We start from the raw sequence: 19,856 nt of genomic DNA on the forward strand, positions 1-19,856 counted from the left end.
ATATATATATATATATAATATAATTATAAACAATAAATCTAGATTTATATTTAGAAATTGGATCAAACTGTTTTCAAAATATTAAATACGTCGATACAACAATTAACATGAAAAGATCTCTAGTTCATGTTTACAAAACAGATAAATAAGTTAACTTGGCCAAGGAACGAGCAGTAAAGTGTGACATGAAATCATATCAATCTGTTAAAAATTAAACAGTATAATTTTAATCAGAGGTTTCGACTACACGGAGTTTTCCTCAGTAATAATTTAAATCGTATTAGATATAAATGAACAGTCATAGATGTTTAAAAGAACAAATATATAAAAAAAATAATTAAATAAAATTGAAAAATAATAAAAATTTCAATGAAAACATACTGTTGTCGATAAAAACAAACGATTAAAAGAGTCCAGAATAAAATATATAAATAAAGATAAAAATGAAAAATATGTAATTCTAAAACCTGAAGCAATTAACAAAAAGATTAAAAAATATAGCACGAAAATATTTACCTTATAGGAATTAAAAAGATGCTTTTTAGCATAAAAAATTGTCAAATTGATTTGTTAATTTAATTGTGATATTACGTATTCCGGATTCACTTACAATTAGAAGTAAAAACTGAATTTTTAATGCCCGAAAAAATGCTCGGTGCGCAATTTGAACTGGAAATTGTAAAAGATTCACACATGAATATTATTAAGATCCGCTTCGGACTGCATTTGGTCGTTTCTCTTATTTTAAAAACAGTTTTCCAATGTATAACTCTAGATTTATTATTTATAATTATATATATATTTTTTCTCACTTTTATCAAAAAATAATGTTTTTAAATTAATACTATTTTACGAGTATTACATGTAAAAGTTGTACAACAGAAATCCAGGATAGAGCGCAAGTCCGCGCAGTCACAGGTTGCGCGCGTAATATTGTTATTTTGATCTGACGAGGTGTTAGTCCCGTCAAAAAGCCGTCTGACTCTATTTTCGTATATAGTATTAGATCTCTAGATAATTTAGTACCAAATTTCAGATTTTATGAAATACATTGAAGTGATTTCTTTTGCATCTTTAAGATAGTGCTGACGCGACAAGTTCCGATGGGGGCTGTCTGACCATTATATTTCTACATTTTTGTTGCATAAATTATTCGTACATATATTTTCAGCTTTTATAAAATGCTTGCGTGACATACTTTTTTCGACGTCTTTGAAAGAGTGCCGGCGCCAGGTGTTCTATCATTTAACCTGCTGACTGCAGAATTTTGATTTTTATCCTAAAAGTAACCAAATATTAAACAACTAGCTTTTATAAAATAGTTACGATTTTTTCACGCGAGCTCCCGGACTACATATAAATATGAAGGTAAATAAGTGGGAAGATCCGCTCTAACCGATCTTGAAAAGGTCAGGAAACGATAATTAGGGTTTGAGACATCGAGTTGTATAATCGCACCGTGAGTCGCGAAATATGATAAACGATTGTTACATTGCTAATATAATTTTGAATTTCTATTAAAAACCAGCACATAACTAAATCCTATGCGCTCCGACATCCTAATGCAATAAAAGACTTTAATATTATACATAAAAGAGACATACTAAAACATAATTGTAAAAAATTCAATAATAATCTCTATTACTGTTTTTTATAATGAGATGACAATCTAATTTGAGCTTTGGTCTTTTGACCTATTAAATTTTTCTTTTTTCAGATTTCTCAACAGTCAGATCTTTTTAAGAGGTTGTTAGTCTCACGCTCATGAATCCCGACTATTTTGGAGACTCATACAAATTTGGAAAATTATACGTGAATGAAAGAACATCTTTTTCTTAGATTTACTCTTACACGGAGCCGCGCGCGCGCTGCGTTCCATCCTATTATTGTTGGTATAAAGAAATTGAGATTAGCGAGTTCGCAAACTAAAACCAGCACTTCTTTAGAAACGCACGGACACGTCTGCTCCTCGTAAAAGACATTTTTAAAAAATGTACATTCAATGCGAGAGATCATGTTTCCGTGGTTATTCTCTTTACAAGATTTATCCGTTGAGAAGTTCAAATACATACCTCGGAAGACAATTTTAAATAGGATTTAGTAAAGCAACAAAAGTACAGCGGATTCAGACATTTTTCTAGTCATACCGGCGAGTCTCTCCTTTTTCATATTCATTCAAAATCCACAGTTTCATCCCGCGACTAAACCCCGGAGTCTAGACCACTTAAGATGAAAATGAGGTCAGGTCGCACAGGTGGTACGATTATATGAAAAATTGAGCATGCCGTTAACCGACAATGATAACAAACGCCGAATTACATTTGTAAAATTTATTTACGTTTATATGACAGCTAAATTTTACAAAATAAAAATACTTATTTAGACTATTTTTTTATTAATAAGATAAATATATTATAAATTGCTAGAAAGATTTTCTATTTGATTTTTGCTTATCAACGTGAAATGCCAAGCCAAAAAAGCACATATCAAACTATTTTCACTTTTCAATTTCTTTTATATTTCACGGATGTTCAATTTTTAATCTGTCGAAGTTTCTATTTTCAAAAATAAAATGCTTTTGTTTCTCTATCTCATCTATCATTGAGCGAGGTGGAGAAAAAAAGCCAAAAAATTGATATAAGTTAAGAATGTTGTATCTATTTCACAAATGTGTTAATATTATACTTTAAATAAACTATATACATATAAAAGGTGTGTTTATAACATTCTATTTTTATTGATAACATATTTTCAATAAAATATATTTTACAACATATTTTCATTTATTTACTTTATTTTTCGTTATTATTTTTATTATTATAAATTAGAATTTGAAAAATAATGACATATATTAAATTTTTTGCATTAAATAGTCTAAATATTCAAAATAATTTACGTAAAGTTTTATTGCAATTTGTTACAAATAAATATTTTGTTTAACTACAGAATAACTAATTTCTACATCGCAATAAAACTTTACGCTAATCAACTTGTATAATTAAAAAACTTATATTAAAAAATTACGATTTTTGTCATTATTTTACTATTTGTCATTATTTACTATTATACATTTTCATTTTTCATACATTTCCATTAGAAGATTATAAAAATATTACTTCTTATTGAAATAACTTTTGATCTAAATGACAAACTGTTTGAATTTTTTATATTACTTTTAAATGCGATTTAGAATAATCTATAATTTTTATTTTGAAAATATGTGCAATACATTCTCAATAATTATGCATTTATTTTAAAAACTAATTTTAATATGCAACACATCAGTCGCTTTTTTTTCACTTAATGTGTATTTATAATCTAATCGTTTCTTCGAAATGCAGAATTCTTACAATCTCAAATGCACACGAGCGAAGTATGCTCCATAATATCAGAAATATCAATTGCGTATAATGTCGGGACAATTTTGTTTTATCATAGATAAACGCAGCCTCATTACTTGCACACGCCTTTTCTTGCACGTGCGAGTATTTCTGCCTCTGCAGCAGCCTCTTGCATTCTTTCGAAATGTATTCCGTACGTGACTGGTATCAAATTGCTGGACACGAAAGTGCTTGAATCACAGCTCCACGGCACGAACTCGTGTGTACGACTGCTCGCTGTAAAGCTCCGGAATGAGAAAACTCCGCAGTGCCGGCGCGACCGAAAGGCAAAGGAAATTAAAACCGATCACTATTGTGTATCTCTGGAAAATAGCGAACAGAGAGGCTGCGGACTATACGTCGTGGCTGGTGAGCGCGTTGAAAAAAAATAGAAGTGCCTGCGTGCAATATCGATATAATCCGTGCGATAATCGCCACGGAATGAGGATATGCATGACGAAAATGGAGCGAGTTCGGTGGCGGAGTGATACTCTTGTCGCAGTTGGAAAATTTGAATAAATGGAGTTGCAAAATTTAGTTTGCGCGCAGACTGAATGTAGAGCAAAGTAATGTGTGTATAAAACGCTTTTAACATTGGATGCACTTATTCACAAGCACGCCGTCCGCAAACAATTATCAGTTCACTGTGATGTAAATTATAAAAGTGCACAGTCAAATTATCGAGTTGATCAAAGTATTGCCCCACATCCAGAAAAAAAATAAGGTATTTCCAAGTTTTCGAAAATATTGATTTTAATATATTTCGGTCGTTATTAAAATCAAACTTTAATTTCCCGATGTAGATTTCTTTTATTAAAGTTTCTAACATACACACCCAACGTTTTAGCGACTGCGATCGATGAGACTCCGACTTTTTGGGCTCGGAATTAATTATAGAACGCTTCTTAAATTATCGTCTGTTATTAAGAACAGCGAGGTAAAAATTCGTAAATTTACCGTTCTGACGTTCGTCGGCGAGCAGAAGGTTAACTTGCTTATAAATTCTTTTTGCGACAAAAAGTATAATGAATATTAGAAAAACGCCTGTAAGGTACGCGATGCGACGACGTCGTCGACGTTGCGAGCGAACCGTAGCTCGCGCACGCTCGCATGTCGATGATTGCTGCCAGTTCTCTGAAACTGTAAACAGCCGGTCTTCGTTTCATGCTAGAACTGTAGGGATTAAGGGCGGCAAAGAAACGGACCGGGAGATCGAAAATCCCTTTTAAAAAGTCGCATCAAAGAAACCTGCAGAATTGTTTTGTACTGCACCGACGACGGTGCTCGATCCTTTTTTTTTTACAACGTTGCGAAGACAATGCAACGGCTCGCAAGAAAGGAAGAAGCTCCCCTTAATGACAATGAAAACCTATAATTAGACTTTGACATTACAAAATTAATTACTAGCAAAATTTTAATCTGGTCGATAGCAAAATATTTAACGGTTAAAATTAAAAATAATATAGTGCTGGCATCTGGATATACGCACTAAATAAGATTTCGAGGAATTGCTAATTACGGACTGATTATGGACTACCTTTAAATATTTCACTCCGCCACGTGATAAGTAATTTTAGTAAAATATTAGCACGGTTATTTTAGCTCTCTATTCAAATTTTTCGAAGGATTTCGCGCCAGCGTTATTACGGAATTACAATTCATCGTTCAGAGACCTGCACGGTTCTACATTAGATTCCGCCATATGTAGTATGCACGTACTACATATAGCACGTATAATGAATGGGATTGCAGTTACCTCTCCTCGGAAACGATGATAGCATCGATCGCGGCTTCGTGGCCGGGGCCACTTGCAAATGTACGGAAAGATGGGCCAAATGGCCCGATTCAAAGTGCCAAACTTCGGACGTTGGTCCGGAGCTCTTTTGTAAATGGCAGCTATCACTGGCTGTTAAGGGTTTGGCCGTAGGTTTCAAATTAGGTTGGGGGGGGGGGGAGTTATTCCGCTGGGGTACGATATCCCTCCTTTGGATTGCCAAGCCTCTGAGAAATAGCGCGCCGTCGTTTCAGCAATAAAACAATTTTGCGCTTTATTTCCGTTACTCGGAGAATTCACGCGAATTATTCATATTTCCCGTTTTGTGCAAATACGACTGACGTAACTACATAAAAAGACTGCACAGCAGGGAATAAGGAAAATTGTGTAAAAATCTTTAATATCTTTCCTTCGGTTCAAACATGTTACTATGTGTACAAATTATATGAATATATTTATTTATGAGATAAAGGAATCAGTATGATTGTACTGTACCTGTATACGAATAAAATTAAATATATATTGTAATTTTATGTGCAAATTAAATTTTTTTTAATAATTCCATTTTGTAATAAAATACATTATTACGATTGTTTTACCTTATTTGTCTTTTCTAAAAACAAATGTCTATAAAACATAAATATTTTTTACATGAATTGTAATAAATAATTAAAGAAATAATTTTACACAGATTTTAACATTATATTAATATACATATGTTTTATTAATATATCCCATATTAATATATATCTCTACTGCCATTTACGTATAAACAGAAGCACTGGGAAATCGATGTGGACAGACGTAAACGTCATAATTGCATCATATTTGTGGCTTTACCGTGATATACGTAAAACGAAAAGAGGAAACTTCCGTAACATTAAGCTATACGTATCAGGCCGTGATATTTACAGCGTGACATATTTTCTAAATCTTTCCTTATTTTCTTTGACATAAATCGCCAGGCAGGTTATATGGAAGCCTTAAGGGTGATTTCTTGCCGCGAAGTCATCACTCTTTGCGGCTCCGGATCTCGATGCTCCCAAGGCGATGCGAACAACTTTTTCAAGGCACCTTCCAATAGGGTAGCTCTCAAAAGATGGGTTGTACGTACATTTTTCCACGTAAACATTTCGGAAGAATATGGCGGATACGAGCGTGACATAGTCCTTCTCGTAGATGAGAACAGTAGCGGTTTTACAGCGGACTATAATGCAGCAGTTCTTCCACGCCAGTATTTATCCAGAGGGAAAAGGCAAGAGAAACGTAATACAAACGTGATATTTTTATTTTTTCCATTATTTTCTTCAAGTGCGCCTTTATTTCTTTCTTGTTTGCGTTTTTTATGTGCCAAAGATATATATGTATTTACTGAGTTAAAAATCTCTTTTTCCCAGGCAATACAGGGAGTTCAGAAAGAATTCATTCATATATTCAGTCGTATGTCATCAATTCTGAGTTCATTTTCAGGTGCGAAAGAATTCTTTTTCAGAACTTTTAGAAAAAGAATACTTTTTGCATCTGAAAATTAACTCAGATGAAATTTTAATAAAGAAGTAACGTGAGGCTCTTATGAAACAAATTGTGAACACTCAGATGACACACGAATTCTTTTTGAACTGTCTGTGCTATTTGAATTTATATTGTTATAATATAAAATATACGTTTATTTTACGACAAAGATGCAATTTACTGTAATAAATCAAATAAGGGCTATGAGCCTGAGCTATAGGTGTTTAATGCTCCAATAAGATAATATTACATTAAAAAAATTGAAATTAAAACAAACGTTTTGACCTGTATTAGCCGTCATTTTCACTGTTGAATCGGTAAAATTAATACAAGTAAAATTGAAATAGTAAAATATAAAAGTACATTGTTAAAACTCGTTAAAAACTAAACCATTATTGTACGATCGTTAAAATCTAAAACATAATATTCAGGCGCAAATCTCCAAAACGCATCGTGAAGTAGAACTGGACGTACGGTCCTCCCAGATTTAAACAGGAGACAAAGGAGAAAGATGTCATTGTTGGAATCCGTAATTCTTAATATATAGAAGCTAGATTCAAATTTTAAAAAATGACTAAATCGAATATATAACTAAAAAGCTAACAAGTTATAAATAAGTTAAAATTAAAATTAAATACCTGAATCTAGGAGTCCGTATCATTCAAAGACTAAATTAACACTTATGTATAGTTAGTAATCGTTTTGCGTCTATGAGTCTTTAGATATGAACTTGAAATGATATGTAATATCAACGTTTGTTATCGATAGGACATCTATGAACAATGAACAGAAAAGGAGAAAGGAAGGGGAGAGAGAAAAGAAATTAAATTAACATATATGAGGGTAATGCTTGTAAAATCGGAAGATATGCGTTAGAAAGTGATTCAGTATCACTCTGCTTATTGCTGCTGTCTATTAATATGGACCATTTCAGAAATTATTCTTTTAGTATAAGCTCACTATCAACAATCTTTACATCTATCCACTCAATCTATTGTTTTAATAATCCATTAGCATCTTGACTCTTCTTGCAATGGTGAGTGATATGAACTTTTTAGATTCGGAATTAATTTAAATTTTTTAATGTAGATTTATTAATGTAGATTACATACACTGAGAAAATATTGATTGTACGCACTGAATTTGTATAGTTGTTTGATCCAGTGGTTGATTCAACAATTCTTTAGCTGCACAAAGAAAAGTCTAGTTTATCCATGTCGACCATCAAAGTTTTTAAATCAAGAATTAACTAAGCCAACTCATTTAAATTATTTTGAAATGCTAGTAGTATTTATTTGTGTTTGCATGCTATTTAGTTATCCAAGTAATATATTTGTTCAAATTCCAAGTATCAAACTAACTAAACGATACTGATGAGGATAATAAATAGTGTATTTTATGTTTATGTTTAATCTAACGGTTGAGTTAAATACGATAAATTTTTGTTGAAACAAATAGTTTACTTAAATAATAGTATTTTGTTTATAATAGTAACAAATTATTTTGTGTCATCGTAGTAACGTTTAGTTGAACGTGTCGGATTAAATATTTTGGTAAGATGAAAAAAATGTTGTGTTTTTCAATAAATATTTTTCTCAGTGTACATACAGAATAAATTATCACTTGCAATCTTGAAATTGGAAGTCCAGCTCACATATTACGGAACTATATATCGATGTTTATTAGCGGAATGATATAGTTATTGCATTTTTTATTAGCGGGATCAGTTATTAAATTATTATTTATCGCTGAAGAAAGCCCGAATGGGGCCAAAACGTATGATGTACATTGTAAAATATTGAATAAATTGATGTAACAATTTTTACGCACCAAATCTTGCGTTTTGACTTATATAGCCTTTTTTATTGATTTATATTACTTATTTTAAAATTAAGAGTTAGAGATTTTAGATAATTTTGTTATAAAATATCAGGTTCTCGGTAAGAATAAAAAGTTTAAAGATGCAATTAATAATGATTATTTAGACGAATAATGAGAACCTTTTATATTGTTCAATTTTTTGCCTGTCTATCTCATGAGCGTCGAGTCATTCGAGCGAGCAGGCGTCGAAGAAAAAGAAAAGGTATGATTACGCGCCGAACGAAAATTTGTCGCGACATGGAAAAAGGGAGCTGACACAATCTGTCTTTTTGCGTTTGAAGCAACGGTTGGTACTCGAATAAGGAGCGAATACATAGAAGAGACGCCATTCTCTCGATTACTTCGTGCGTCAGCCTGACATTTAATTTCGCGCGAGAGCTATTGACATTTCGATCGCCCCGGCCTGGTAGATACCCGGTATTTGCGTTTCCCGCGCTCATCCGAAGCCCCGAAAGCAGCGGAATGGTCTCGCGAGCGATGAACGCGCGCACCACGAATCGAGTAATGCATTGCTTCCGAGTATTTAATTACTGGGTTCGCAGTTTCCGCGAGGTGGAGTATACCGCGCGATATATGTCAGTCGCTGATATACAAATAGCGTTGTTCAAAATTTTACATTCCATATTTCTTAATGATTCATCGTTTATGCCTCGCTTGCTTCACAGAGCTGTACGTTGCGCGGGGAAACAACAAAGATGCAAAGTATCGAAATTATTTCATTTGGAAGAACATATTTATCGCGATAAATGATTTTTAAATTCGGAATAATCAACGCGTGGTGAAAATTTCGTAAGCTAGTTTAACGTAATAAAATAAAGTAAAATTTGAGAAGTATCGTAGTTTGAAGTTTAATATAAAGGCGCGAGAGAGAGAATTTCTCTTTCTCTCTCGCTTTCTCTCGAGTTTCAAGAAAGCATCGTTTCTATTGAGCGCTCAAGATGTCGCGCATAATCTTGGAACGATAAGAATTTTATCCCACGCCAGTTCTTGCACCAAAAAGATTTTAGTTGTTGCAATGTATAAGATAAAAGCAATTCATACAAACAAAGTTCTGAAGAGACCGTAGTTGGTAATGTCCGCGACTGAAAGTCTTGTTCGGCATTGTGTGGTGTACTCTTACATGAAGTTGCGGGCGACTGAAATAGCAGTTAAAAAAGAAACGAGAGAGAAAGATAGAGCATAAGATATTATAATTATAAATTTTAATTATAAGTTGAGAGATACCATGTTTTACATTTTTGTAACCAACATTTCCATTAATTTAATCACATTTTTCATAATTGAGAATCGATAAATTGCAATAAAAGATTAATTGCGACGACAAACATTAATTTTTAGGATTTTTACGAGCATTCAAAATATATTTGGAGCGACATTAATTAAGAGAAACGATTCGAGTTATTAATACAATTATTATACAACGCGAAATTCTACAACAATATACAAGTGCGTATTTATTATTCTTTATTAATTCAATTGTTTCATTTATCGATTGGCGTAAAATAAAATTTCACAATACAATTATTAAAAATGTATAAACAATAAAAAGTATGTTCGGAAATTTATCGCGGATATTCTTTCAAGATATCCACGTCCGTGAAAAATCCCCGAAACTTTCGAGAGGATTGCGTAACGCCTGGAATTAAAAGAGTGAAGTCGAGAACTCGGAGGTCCGTTGAAATTCGTATCCGTGATCGATGCTTGAAATTTTCGTATATATAGATATATATATATACGTATCTCGGCCATTCCGGCCGTTACCACCGCCGCTCTCGCGGAAGTTGGCTCGCAACTTTTGTCCGATATCGAAAATCTTGGTTCAGCATTATCGTGAAAAGTCAGGAGTGCAATCTTGATACTCCGGTTGTCATTCGTCGAAACTGTAACGAGGCCTCCGGGCGGAACGCGGCCTGTATGTGCCATGAGCGCACGTTTGTGTGTGCGCGCGAGTGTGTGTATGTGTGTATGTGTGTGTAAGCTAGAGTATCCGATTCTTCCTCGACGAAAATTATCCCCCAAGTTCCTCAAAAACGGCTGAATTGCTATCGTCAATCACCGAAGTTCTTTATAAATTGATGCCAGTTACTCGAGATGGGGACTTGTTAGTTGAAAATGCGGCGGACGTCTCGTTAGCAGCGTCTGTGTGTACACTACGGGGGTTCACACTTCTATCCCAAGTACCCCTCCTCCCCCCCCCTCTCCCCCGCCCCTCGCCCTCCTCACTATAGCTGTTTCGATGGTAGTAGTGGTAATAACACCTTAGTTTTTCCGCGATATAATTGGACGGGCACGAAGCGCTCGTAAAATAGGGCGGGCTTGAATTCCCGGATACACAGGGAGCGTAGGTAAGTACGCGCGTACGGACGCGCAGTCCGCCCGTGGAGTATGTAATTGAGTTTCGGATAATTTAATAACTCCTTAATGTTATTCATCGCGAATATCGCGAGCCCGCCGCGTATCCTCTTCCCACATTTCCACTCGGATGTTATCTCATTGTATTATCTCTGCAATTTATTTGAGGAGTTAAAATGAAAAGCGATAAAGGAAATAAATCTCGACGCGCGGGTGTATTGAGCGCATGAATACGTAAAAAGATATCGGAACAGTTATTCTAGCGCTATGTATTTAATTGTTAGAAACAATTTTATATGTTCTTGCGTAAGTCTGCCTCTTGTATCCGAGGCGAAGCGTGTAGTTAAAATTTGTTATTCGCGTTATTGTGTATCTCATTAATATATCACGTTTTAATATATCACATTTCATTATGTTTTGTGTAAGTTAATGAAACTTAATTTGTGCTCTAATGAGAAAGAAATAATATATTCTTTTTAGATAACTTTTTACAAGCACACATGTGTCACATGACACACACACACGCGCGCGCACACACTTAAAACATTAAAAAGATTACAAGAAAACATCTTCTTTAATAGATAAATAAATAAATAATTAAATAAAAATTGTCTAACAAATTTTATAAGTATATTCTTTAAAATTTATCTCATGAAATAAATACGATAAAACGTATACAAGGCGCCACAAATGCCTACTCATCTGAAATTGCAGGGTCACATATACGTATATATTATTATATATACATATATATAATACATATACATGGATTAGTATCCCTGCAAGTTCAGATGAGTAGGCATTTGTGACGCCTTGTGTACATCAATTAAGGGCATCTTATTTATATAGGGCACATTTAAAAATGTTAAGAATAATTTGACGATTTAAATTATAACACATTATTCCGTTAAAAAAATAATGTGAATCTCTATAAAGCAATCAACAGTCCTCTCACAAGCAGGAACCCCGTAGCGCGTAGATGGCGAATCCATCAGTCCGGAGGTCGCACAGTTTATCGACGTTGCAACCAATTTCCTTGTATCGATAACGTGCATTTCCTTCGAAAGGACTCTCGCGTACAAAATTTTATTTCCGGTCAAATTGTCGCGGTAATCACGCCGGAGATCGAATTAACCCGGGGGGATTCTATGGCGCCGAAGTGCGACATAGCTGACGTGTAATATACCGTGTGGAACGTAATTATCGACGGCAATTACGTACCAGCCGCGAGACGGTAGTTATTTTAATGCGGCCCGGTTCACTGACTCTCTCACCTGCACCGCCATCGCAATTCAATTAAGAGATCGGAAAGGGAACGGAGCTTATTGTAATTTAATCGCCGCTGTAAGGTCGTTCTCGGGCGTGATCGTAAAACTTTCGGGATAGTCCATTAATCCCCCCGTGGATCCCTTTCGGTTTCATCGAATTAGCCAGGCCGCCTCTGCAGGCACATGACTATCCGGTGGGTCATGTGCATGTTACTCCTCGAAAATTCCCCTTTCATTACTCTAACGTTTCTTCTCGTTCGCCTCGTGTTTCAAAATATGATTTTTTTTCATTTTCTCAATATTACCTACCCACCATTCTCGCGGGACATCGATTCGTTATACGCTCAAATAATGTTGATGCGAACTAATTGAAATAAATTATCTCATCAAATTATTTACTTTACAATAATGTTTGTATGTACAACAAGTTCGATAATTCTATTGAGATTGAAAATACTTGATAGAACATCAGAGGTAAAGTATACGTACGAAATTCAAGACGTTAGCGCTTCGAAGGAGAAGCGCTTTGGAGAAGCTTACCTGTGCAGCAGCGAATCAACCCCGGCTATCGATCATACTTTTGCTTCCCTCTGTCGGGGACGGCGTGCAAGCTCCAGGTGAAATTCCTGTTATCCTTCAACAAACCACCCTATGGCTACCCTCTCGCGAGTTCACCCCGTGCGATACGCCGCGCGCGCTTGGCTATCTGTTACGCGCGCTTGAAGTTAAAGGGCGTTGCGATCTGCTTCTCCGTCAATCTGCTTGATCGACCTACTGTGTGTTTGTGTTGCGATTAATAATTCATCTCTTCTTTACGTTACGCTGTGTATAATTTCTTCTACACCTTAATTTTTACGCAAGTTGAAATAGATTGTATTTATATAGCATTTATATATTATATTATATTGTATTTATATTTACTTTATTCAAAAATTTATGTTCCATTTTTGCACAACTTATTATGTATATTACTGCTAAAGAGTTTGGAGAATTCTATGGTTTTTAGATAAAAACACAAGTTTTTTTTAGATATAATTATTTAATAAGCAATTGTTTTCATTTTTTAATATACACTATTAAAATAAAATTTATTGATTGAAACAATATAAACCTTTATGCATTTAGAATGTTAGTAAATATAAAATTGATTAGATTTTCTTTCCAAAATTTAGAGACGTTCCAAACTTTTGAGCGGTAATATATGTATTTACATGTACATAAAAAAGCACATAATTATATATTAAGAAATTTTATTAAGTTAGCAGCTTTTCTCTTGTAAAATATATCTTGCCGTTTAAATGATAGAGTCCGTAATTTAATGGCATTTAAAGAATTGTATTGATACTGATTGTACAATTTACATTCGATTTACATTTGATTGCAATTGTAAAATGTAGAACAGAAGTAGCGAATAAATGCGAAGAGAGAAAAAATGTAAATCGGCCAACAGGGAAAGCGGTCGGTAGACATGTGCTATTTTTATATTAAATACCATAATTTTACGAAAAAAATACTTAATTATACCATTATGAAATCTCATTAAATCTGCAATATCACAAATCTCCTTTTATTAAATATATCGCGTCGTTTAATGATAAAAATCGGAACATAGCATTTATAGAATCGCATTGATACCAATTATACGGTTTATATTCTGCAATTTACATTCGCGATTTGATTGCTACTGTGGAATGTGGAAACAGAAATGGTAAATAAATGCAGAAAGAAACAATAAAATAACAATTGGTAACAAAAAAGTAATTGGTCGTAGACCGGCAATCGCAGACCGTTGAATTTAAGATCGTGCAGTTTTAAGTACAGTTTCAAAATGTCATAAACCAATCACAGAATTATACTAGCATCTTAAAACATTATTTAAGACGGTCTTGAAATATGAATTATGGACTATGAATTCCGGCCTGCGTCTTATTTATGTAGCATATTATACGTATGTATAATTTTACAGAAAAATATGTAATTATATCATCAAGAAACCCTATTAAATCTGCAACTTCTCCCGTTCTCCTACTTCTTCTGAAATCTTATTAAATCTGCAACTCCTTCTGTTACATATATCGCGTCATTAAATGATGAAGATCGTGATGTGGCGCTAAAAAAATTGTATTAATACTAACTATATGACTTACATTCTGTAATTTACATCCACGACTTGATTGCAACTGTGGAATGTGAAACAGAAATGGTAAATAAATGCGGAGAGAGAGAGAGAGAGAGAGAGAGAGAGAGAGAGAAAACGGCGAACGGAAAAGGCGATCGGTGTAGAAGTGGTGAATTGAAAGCAATGCAATGTATCTCTGATTTGCATGTGAAGAATAGTGGGAACTTGCTGGGGTGCAGAATAGTGCAATGTATACAAAAATTGAGAGAGAAACGGAGAATCGAGAAATAAAATAAAATTTTAGAGTTACGTTATATGTTTCCAATAATATCATTACTTCATATAGGTGCAGATCGTAATATAATCGTAAATATAATCCAATGATTTAATTATATATTTTCGTGTGTGATCTAAAAATGTAATTTAAATTATATTCCGATCTATATGAAATTTAAACAATTGGTAAATGTCAAATGTAATTAGCGTATATCTGTGCTCTAAATTTGACCGATTAACCGAGCCGAATTTAGAAGTGAACGTCTAATTATCGTCTACACGAGGGCAGGATATATCAAAACAATTCGCGGGTATTGCCGATTTCCGTTTTTGAACGAACGCTTAGGGGAATTTCCGACGGGTACATATTTGTCCGTGGCTAACAATTGTTCGGATCACAAAACAGCGAGTAAACATTAATCGACGGCCAGAAGAGGAAGCGCCACCGGATATTCACGATGGAAATCGTTCAAGGCAAATTTGTATTTCCGCGTTTAAGCGCGACCGGCGATCGGAAAAAGTGGACGGATGCGAGCTGAAGGAATCCCAGCTGCAGCGAGAGGAATCGTTGATGCGCGCCGCGCATTCTGGCGTTTGTTCCGGCGGCGATGATGACGACGACGACAACGACGGCGGGGTGCCCCTTTTTTCCACGAATTTCGCGTATTTCCGCGAGTCGCGAGTGATCTCCGCCGTCGTCGCGCGTCCCCGGCGGCGTGGTTACATCTCGAGCGTAAAGCGCAAAGCCTGCGCGAAATTAAATTTCCCACGGCGCGGCGGCGGCGCAGCCGGGCCGCGGGTGCGACTGCATGATGCTAACCTGGCGTCGATGATGCAACTGCGATCGGCGCGGCGGCGGACCGGGCGGACGGCTGCATTGCAGTCGGCGGTTTGGCAATCGGGCTGCGGTCGGATCGATGTACCCTCGTATATCCGTTATATGAAGCTGCCCTCGCTCCCAGCTCGATCGTCCCTCCGGTTTCTCTCTCTCGCTCTCTCTCTTCCCGCTTCTTCCGCAGCGCACAAATAATGCAGCGACATTTGACCGAGTGCTCACACGCGACGCGCTAAAAGTGGCGGGCCCGCGCGCGTTCCGCGCCACGAGAGGGTGATAACCCTCAACCCTCTCGACCGCTTGCGGACTTCCGGTCGCTGGCGGATTGGATCAAAAATGCAACGGCGAAATATATGGCTTGGAGTTTTTCTAATCTTTTTGCTAAAAGAAATATAATAATAATAATTTATTGCTAAAGTACTACACAGTAGGCTACTGCAAATCGAGGTGTTAGATTAAAGCAAGATATCGAAGAACCGTGATGAGCGCCGAACAAAAGGTGAAACATCAGCAAAACTGCTGCAGCTATTAACCTTTAAACCACGCCCCAAAAAATCACACTAATCATAATGTCGGTTTAACAGACCGCTATTATACTTCCGCTAATTTTATAAATTAATTATAATAAAAATTTAAAAAATGTATGTTTTCTGAATACTTGTTGATGGGGAAAAAGAAAACTACACGGAAAAAATTGCTATGGATGTTACAATAATGTTCTCTGTGTTTGGAAAAGAAATGCATGTGAATTTAAATTATATTGATGTTACATGGCATTCATCTGTTAAGGTATGCTCATCAGTACAGTTATCACAACCGTAGTGCTTAGGATAAATAACATTCGGTTAGAATATCTTCATATATGTAAATGCCTCAACCGAAGCATTATTGTTATTTCTCTAATGTGGTCTCCACAACAAATAGTATGATTGAGAGATATATGATATAGTTGCACGTTACAACATTGAGGCTGAGAGTTCAGTTAACTATATAAGTCACTTTCAAAGTATTTTAATTCCTATAACCCTTTTAAATTGATGGGCGAAAAATATCACAATTGTTTTGTTGTGGCAACAGTAATTTTTTTTCCGTGATTAATGTAAGAGTTAACAAAAAAATGTATACAATAGAAATAAAATATATATTTAAATGGTGACAAATAAGAAAATTGTTGGCAAATAACGTTTCAATAGCGGTCTGTGAGAAACCGATATAGTGGTTTAAAGGTTAATGCACGGAAAGAATGAACGGAAAAGAATGCACGGAACGATTATGTTGAAGGGTCTAAAAATTTTGTTAAAAACAGATCTGAAAATAATTTTTTATTGAATCATCAAAATAATTTGTTGGAATGTTAAAACTGATAAGCATTGCTATAAAACGTTTTGATATTCTAGCAATCACTTTGACTTTTGCACAAAATTATTTTAATTATTGAACAAAAATTATTTTTAGATCTGGATTCAGCAAAATCGTTCTTTCCGTGTGTCTATCCGCATGACATGCGACGAGATCCAAATATAAAACACGAAATTCAATATAAAATTGACATAAAATAATAACAAATTTAAATATATCACACTACATATACTAATAAAAATAAAATTAGATTGTGACAATGATATATTAATTTAATTGTATTTCGGTTGAGTCTCATCTCGATATCTTATTTGATTGAGGCTCGTCACGACACAGCGTGACAGAGGTACACGTGGATTCCGGATATTCTTTCGGCTATAGCTGTAAGCGCGCAATACTTTCCTGCGGGAATAACGTAATGATGACGTAATGAAAAGGCGCGTTTCTGAATGCAGTCCGCACTATACATATTCCCGAAGTTTAATTCAAGTTGGATGATGTACTTCGTATATATCGCATAAATTTCGATTTACATATTCTACGCGTAAGTTCCAAGAAGGTAGAGATGACTTAACTAACGTACGTAGAGTTTACTAATGGCTTCTGGCTAAACAATACCCCTTTCAGAAATGACAAGTTGCAATACAGATGCGCGCAGGTACAAAATGCAGCGAGTGCCACGGGCTCTTAAATTCATTTTATGCAATCGGAAAGTACATAGCGGTAGTAGGGATGCCGTTTGTAAAGAACCCGCTCGCGAGCATCTCTGATCGCTCGCTGGGGGCAATCGCGACGTCTCCGTTCGTTGTCTCTCTTCGCCTCTCGAAAAGTTACTTTTCTGATACTTACTAACGTCTCGTTTGAGGACTTTTTTTTTAACGCAAAGGAAGCGGGATTCCCTTCTCATAGGATTCCCTCTGTTTGAACTGCGTGCCTCTCTTCCAAATTTACCGGAAGCCGGAGATAAAGCTTCGGAGATAAAGTGAGAGAGCTCGCGAACGCGGATGACGCATCGCTTTAATATCTCGCGTGAATTAAACAGCGTTCTGTACCCCTTCCCCCCCCCCTCTCCTTTTCCTCCCTTTCCACCGCGTCGTCTGCATCGCGTATACGTCCGCACGGTTATCACCGCATATTCGCGATAATTATCCGATCGCTTTGTTCGCATAGCGTTGGCGTTACATTCGCGGCCGCGATGCGGCGGCGCGCGGAATGAATTCGCGCGCGGACGAATTCGCGCGCGTATACGACGCGCACGCATATATATACGTATTAATAGATATACGCTCGTCGCGCCGCCGCCGCGGGGCTAATAACAGCACGGGACTCTTAACAATCTCGATTCTCGAGTCGGCGAATGGCTGGCGGGGAATGGCTTTTACCATTCGCGCTCTCCTAATCTCGCAATGTAGAGCGTTTCATTATACTTAGCTGGCTCGAGCACACAGTTTGGCAACTCGGGCAAATATCCTCCGGGTGTTTCCGCACATTATTACGATACCGAATATATGGTTAAGGTGTAATTAACTTCGCGGCGCCCCGCAGACGCGAGGCGCTGCACACGTCTCGCCCGCTCTCACGCCCGAGATGCCGCGCGCGCGGTAATTAGCTTTTATAATAAATACGCCGGTGCAGGAATGCCGTGGCAAGACGCGGAGCCAATTAATTTATTTAACGTTCGCGATGGCGAACGGTATAATGCTCGCGTACCTGATCCTCTCCGTCTCGACGCCGTGCCGACTGAAAAATATTCGGCGACAGCGCCGTCCTATACACATATATCAGCGAGCGAGCCGCACAAAAGGAGACAAATATTTGTCTTCCGGACCACTTCCGCGCTTGCCCGACGGAGAAATCACCCGATTTCCCCGGTCCTCGATATATTCGATATTTCTCAACCGACCGTGGAATTTATTCCGTGCGTATCTCGCGGAGCTTCACCGAAATAATTAATCCGCGTGCGGTATCGCGAACGGTGCTATCGTTCATTATGCGGCTATTATAATTTTCTTTCGACATGTTTACCGTCTTCGTTTCATAAAATATCCTCTTCTTTACCCCCTCCCTCCTTCTCTCTCCTATCAAAGTTACCGCGTATCTTGACGAATACTGCGATGAAACTTTTCGCAAAGTCAATCGATAAATCACTCTCTAAAAGTGAATCAGTGGAATCACCAATGATTTTCAATGTACTTACAACTGTGATAAACAGTGAAGTATTTCAATGTTAACTAAATGAATTACCAGCTCGTATTGTAAACACCAGCATTGTAAACAACATAGTCAGGATAAGAGACCAAAGACGAGCGAAATATAGGTGCCAGTTAATATTTAAATATATAATTATGTGATTTTACATACTCTAGCTTCAATGAACTGCGAGCCGTTACTATCGGATTCAACGCAGCATTTGATTGAAACAGAACCGTATCATCACGCTGTTAAATAATTTAATGAGTACTGATGCTTATTAAGGTGCCTTTTCATGCTGACGCTCGACGCTCATTTTTGGCGTCAAAATTACGTGATCATAGTTGGCTTGCACGAAAAGCGGCAATATCAAGTTTAACGTCAATCGTATAATTCGTATATCTAAAATGTTCCGAACAAAATAACAACAGCCTTTGACGCTAAAGCTGAGAAAATCCAGCTTCTTTTTTTGACGCTAGCGTCAAAGTCGAAGTCACACGTGATTACCAAAAATTCAACATGTTGATTTCTTTACGTCTTACTGAGTTTTGATTAAGTTTTTCTGTGTGCCGTGGCTTTAACGCTAAAACGAGCGTCTCATGAATTTGCACCTTTACTTGCATCTTTAATAAATCACCCCCCTTTTCTCTTCGTTGCGACTCCAAATAAATGATAACTTGCATCTATAGGATCTACTCCCCCGAATCTGTAAAGAAAAAAGGGGTGAAACATGAGGTGATATTTTTTCGCAATAAATTCTTTACAGATTCGGGGAAGTAGAATATAGATGCAAGTTAGCATTTATTTGGAGTCACAACGAAGGGGGGAAGGGAGATGATTTATTAAAGATGCAAGTAAGCATCAGCACTCATTAAATTATTTAACAGCGTAATGATACGGTTCTGTTTCA

General features: G+C 36.2%; 1 protein-coding gene across 1 annotated transcript in view; it reads left to right on the plus strand.

The window, feature by feature from the left end:
- Positions 1-2,660, plus strand: part of LOC105451681 — an 18,146-nt gene extending 15,486 nt beyond the window's left edge. Inside the window, exon 3 of the mRNA XM_011692282.1 lies at positions 1,718-2,660. Coding sequence (XP_011690584.1) covers positions 1,718-1,754 — 37 coding nt within the window. The 3' untranslated portion in view covers positions 1,755-2,660. The remainder of the gene's footprint in view (positions 1-1,717) is intronic.
- The last annotated feature ends 17,196 nt before the right edge of the window (positions 2,661-19,856 follow it).

The sequence above is a fragment of the Wasmannia auropunctata genome, unplaced genomic scaffold, assembly GCF_000956235.1.
Source record: "Wasmannia auropunctata unplaced genomic scaffold, wasmannia.A_1.0 LD336048.1, whole genome shotgun sequence".
NCBI lineage: Eukaryota > Metazoa > Arthropoda > Insecta > Hymenoptera > Formicidae > Wasmannia > Wasmannia auropunctata.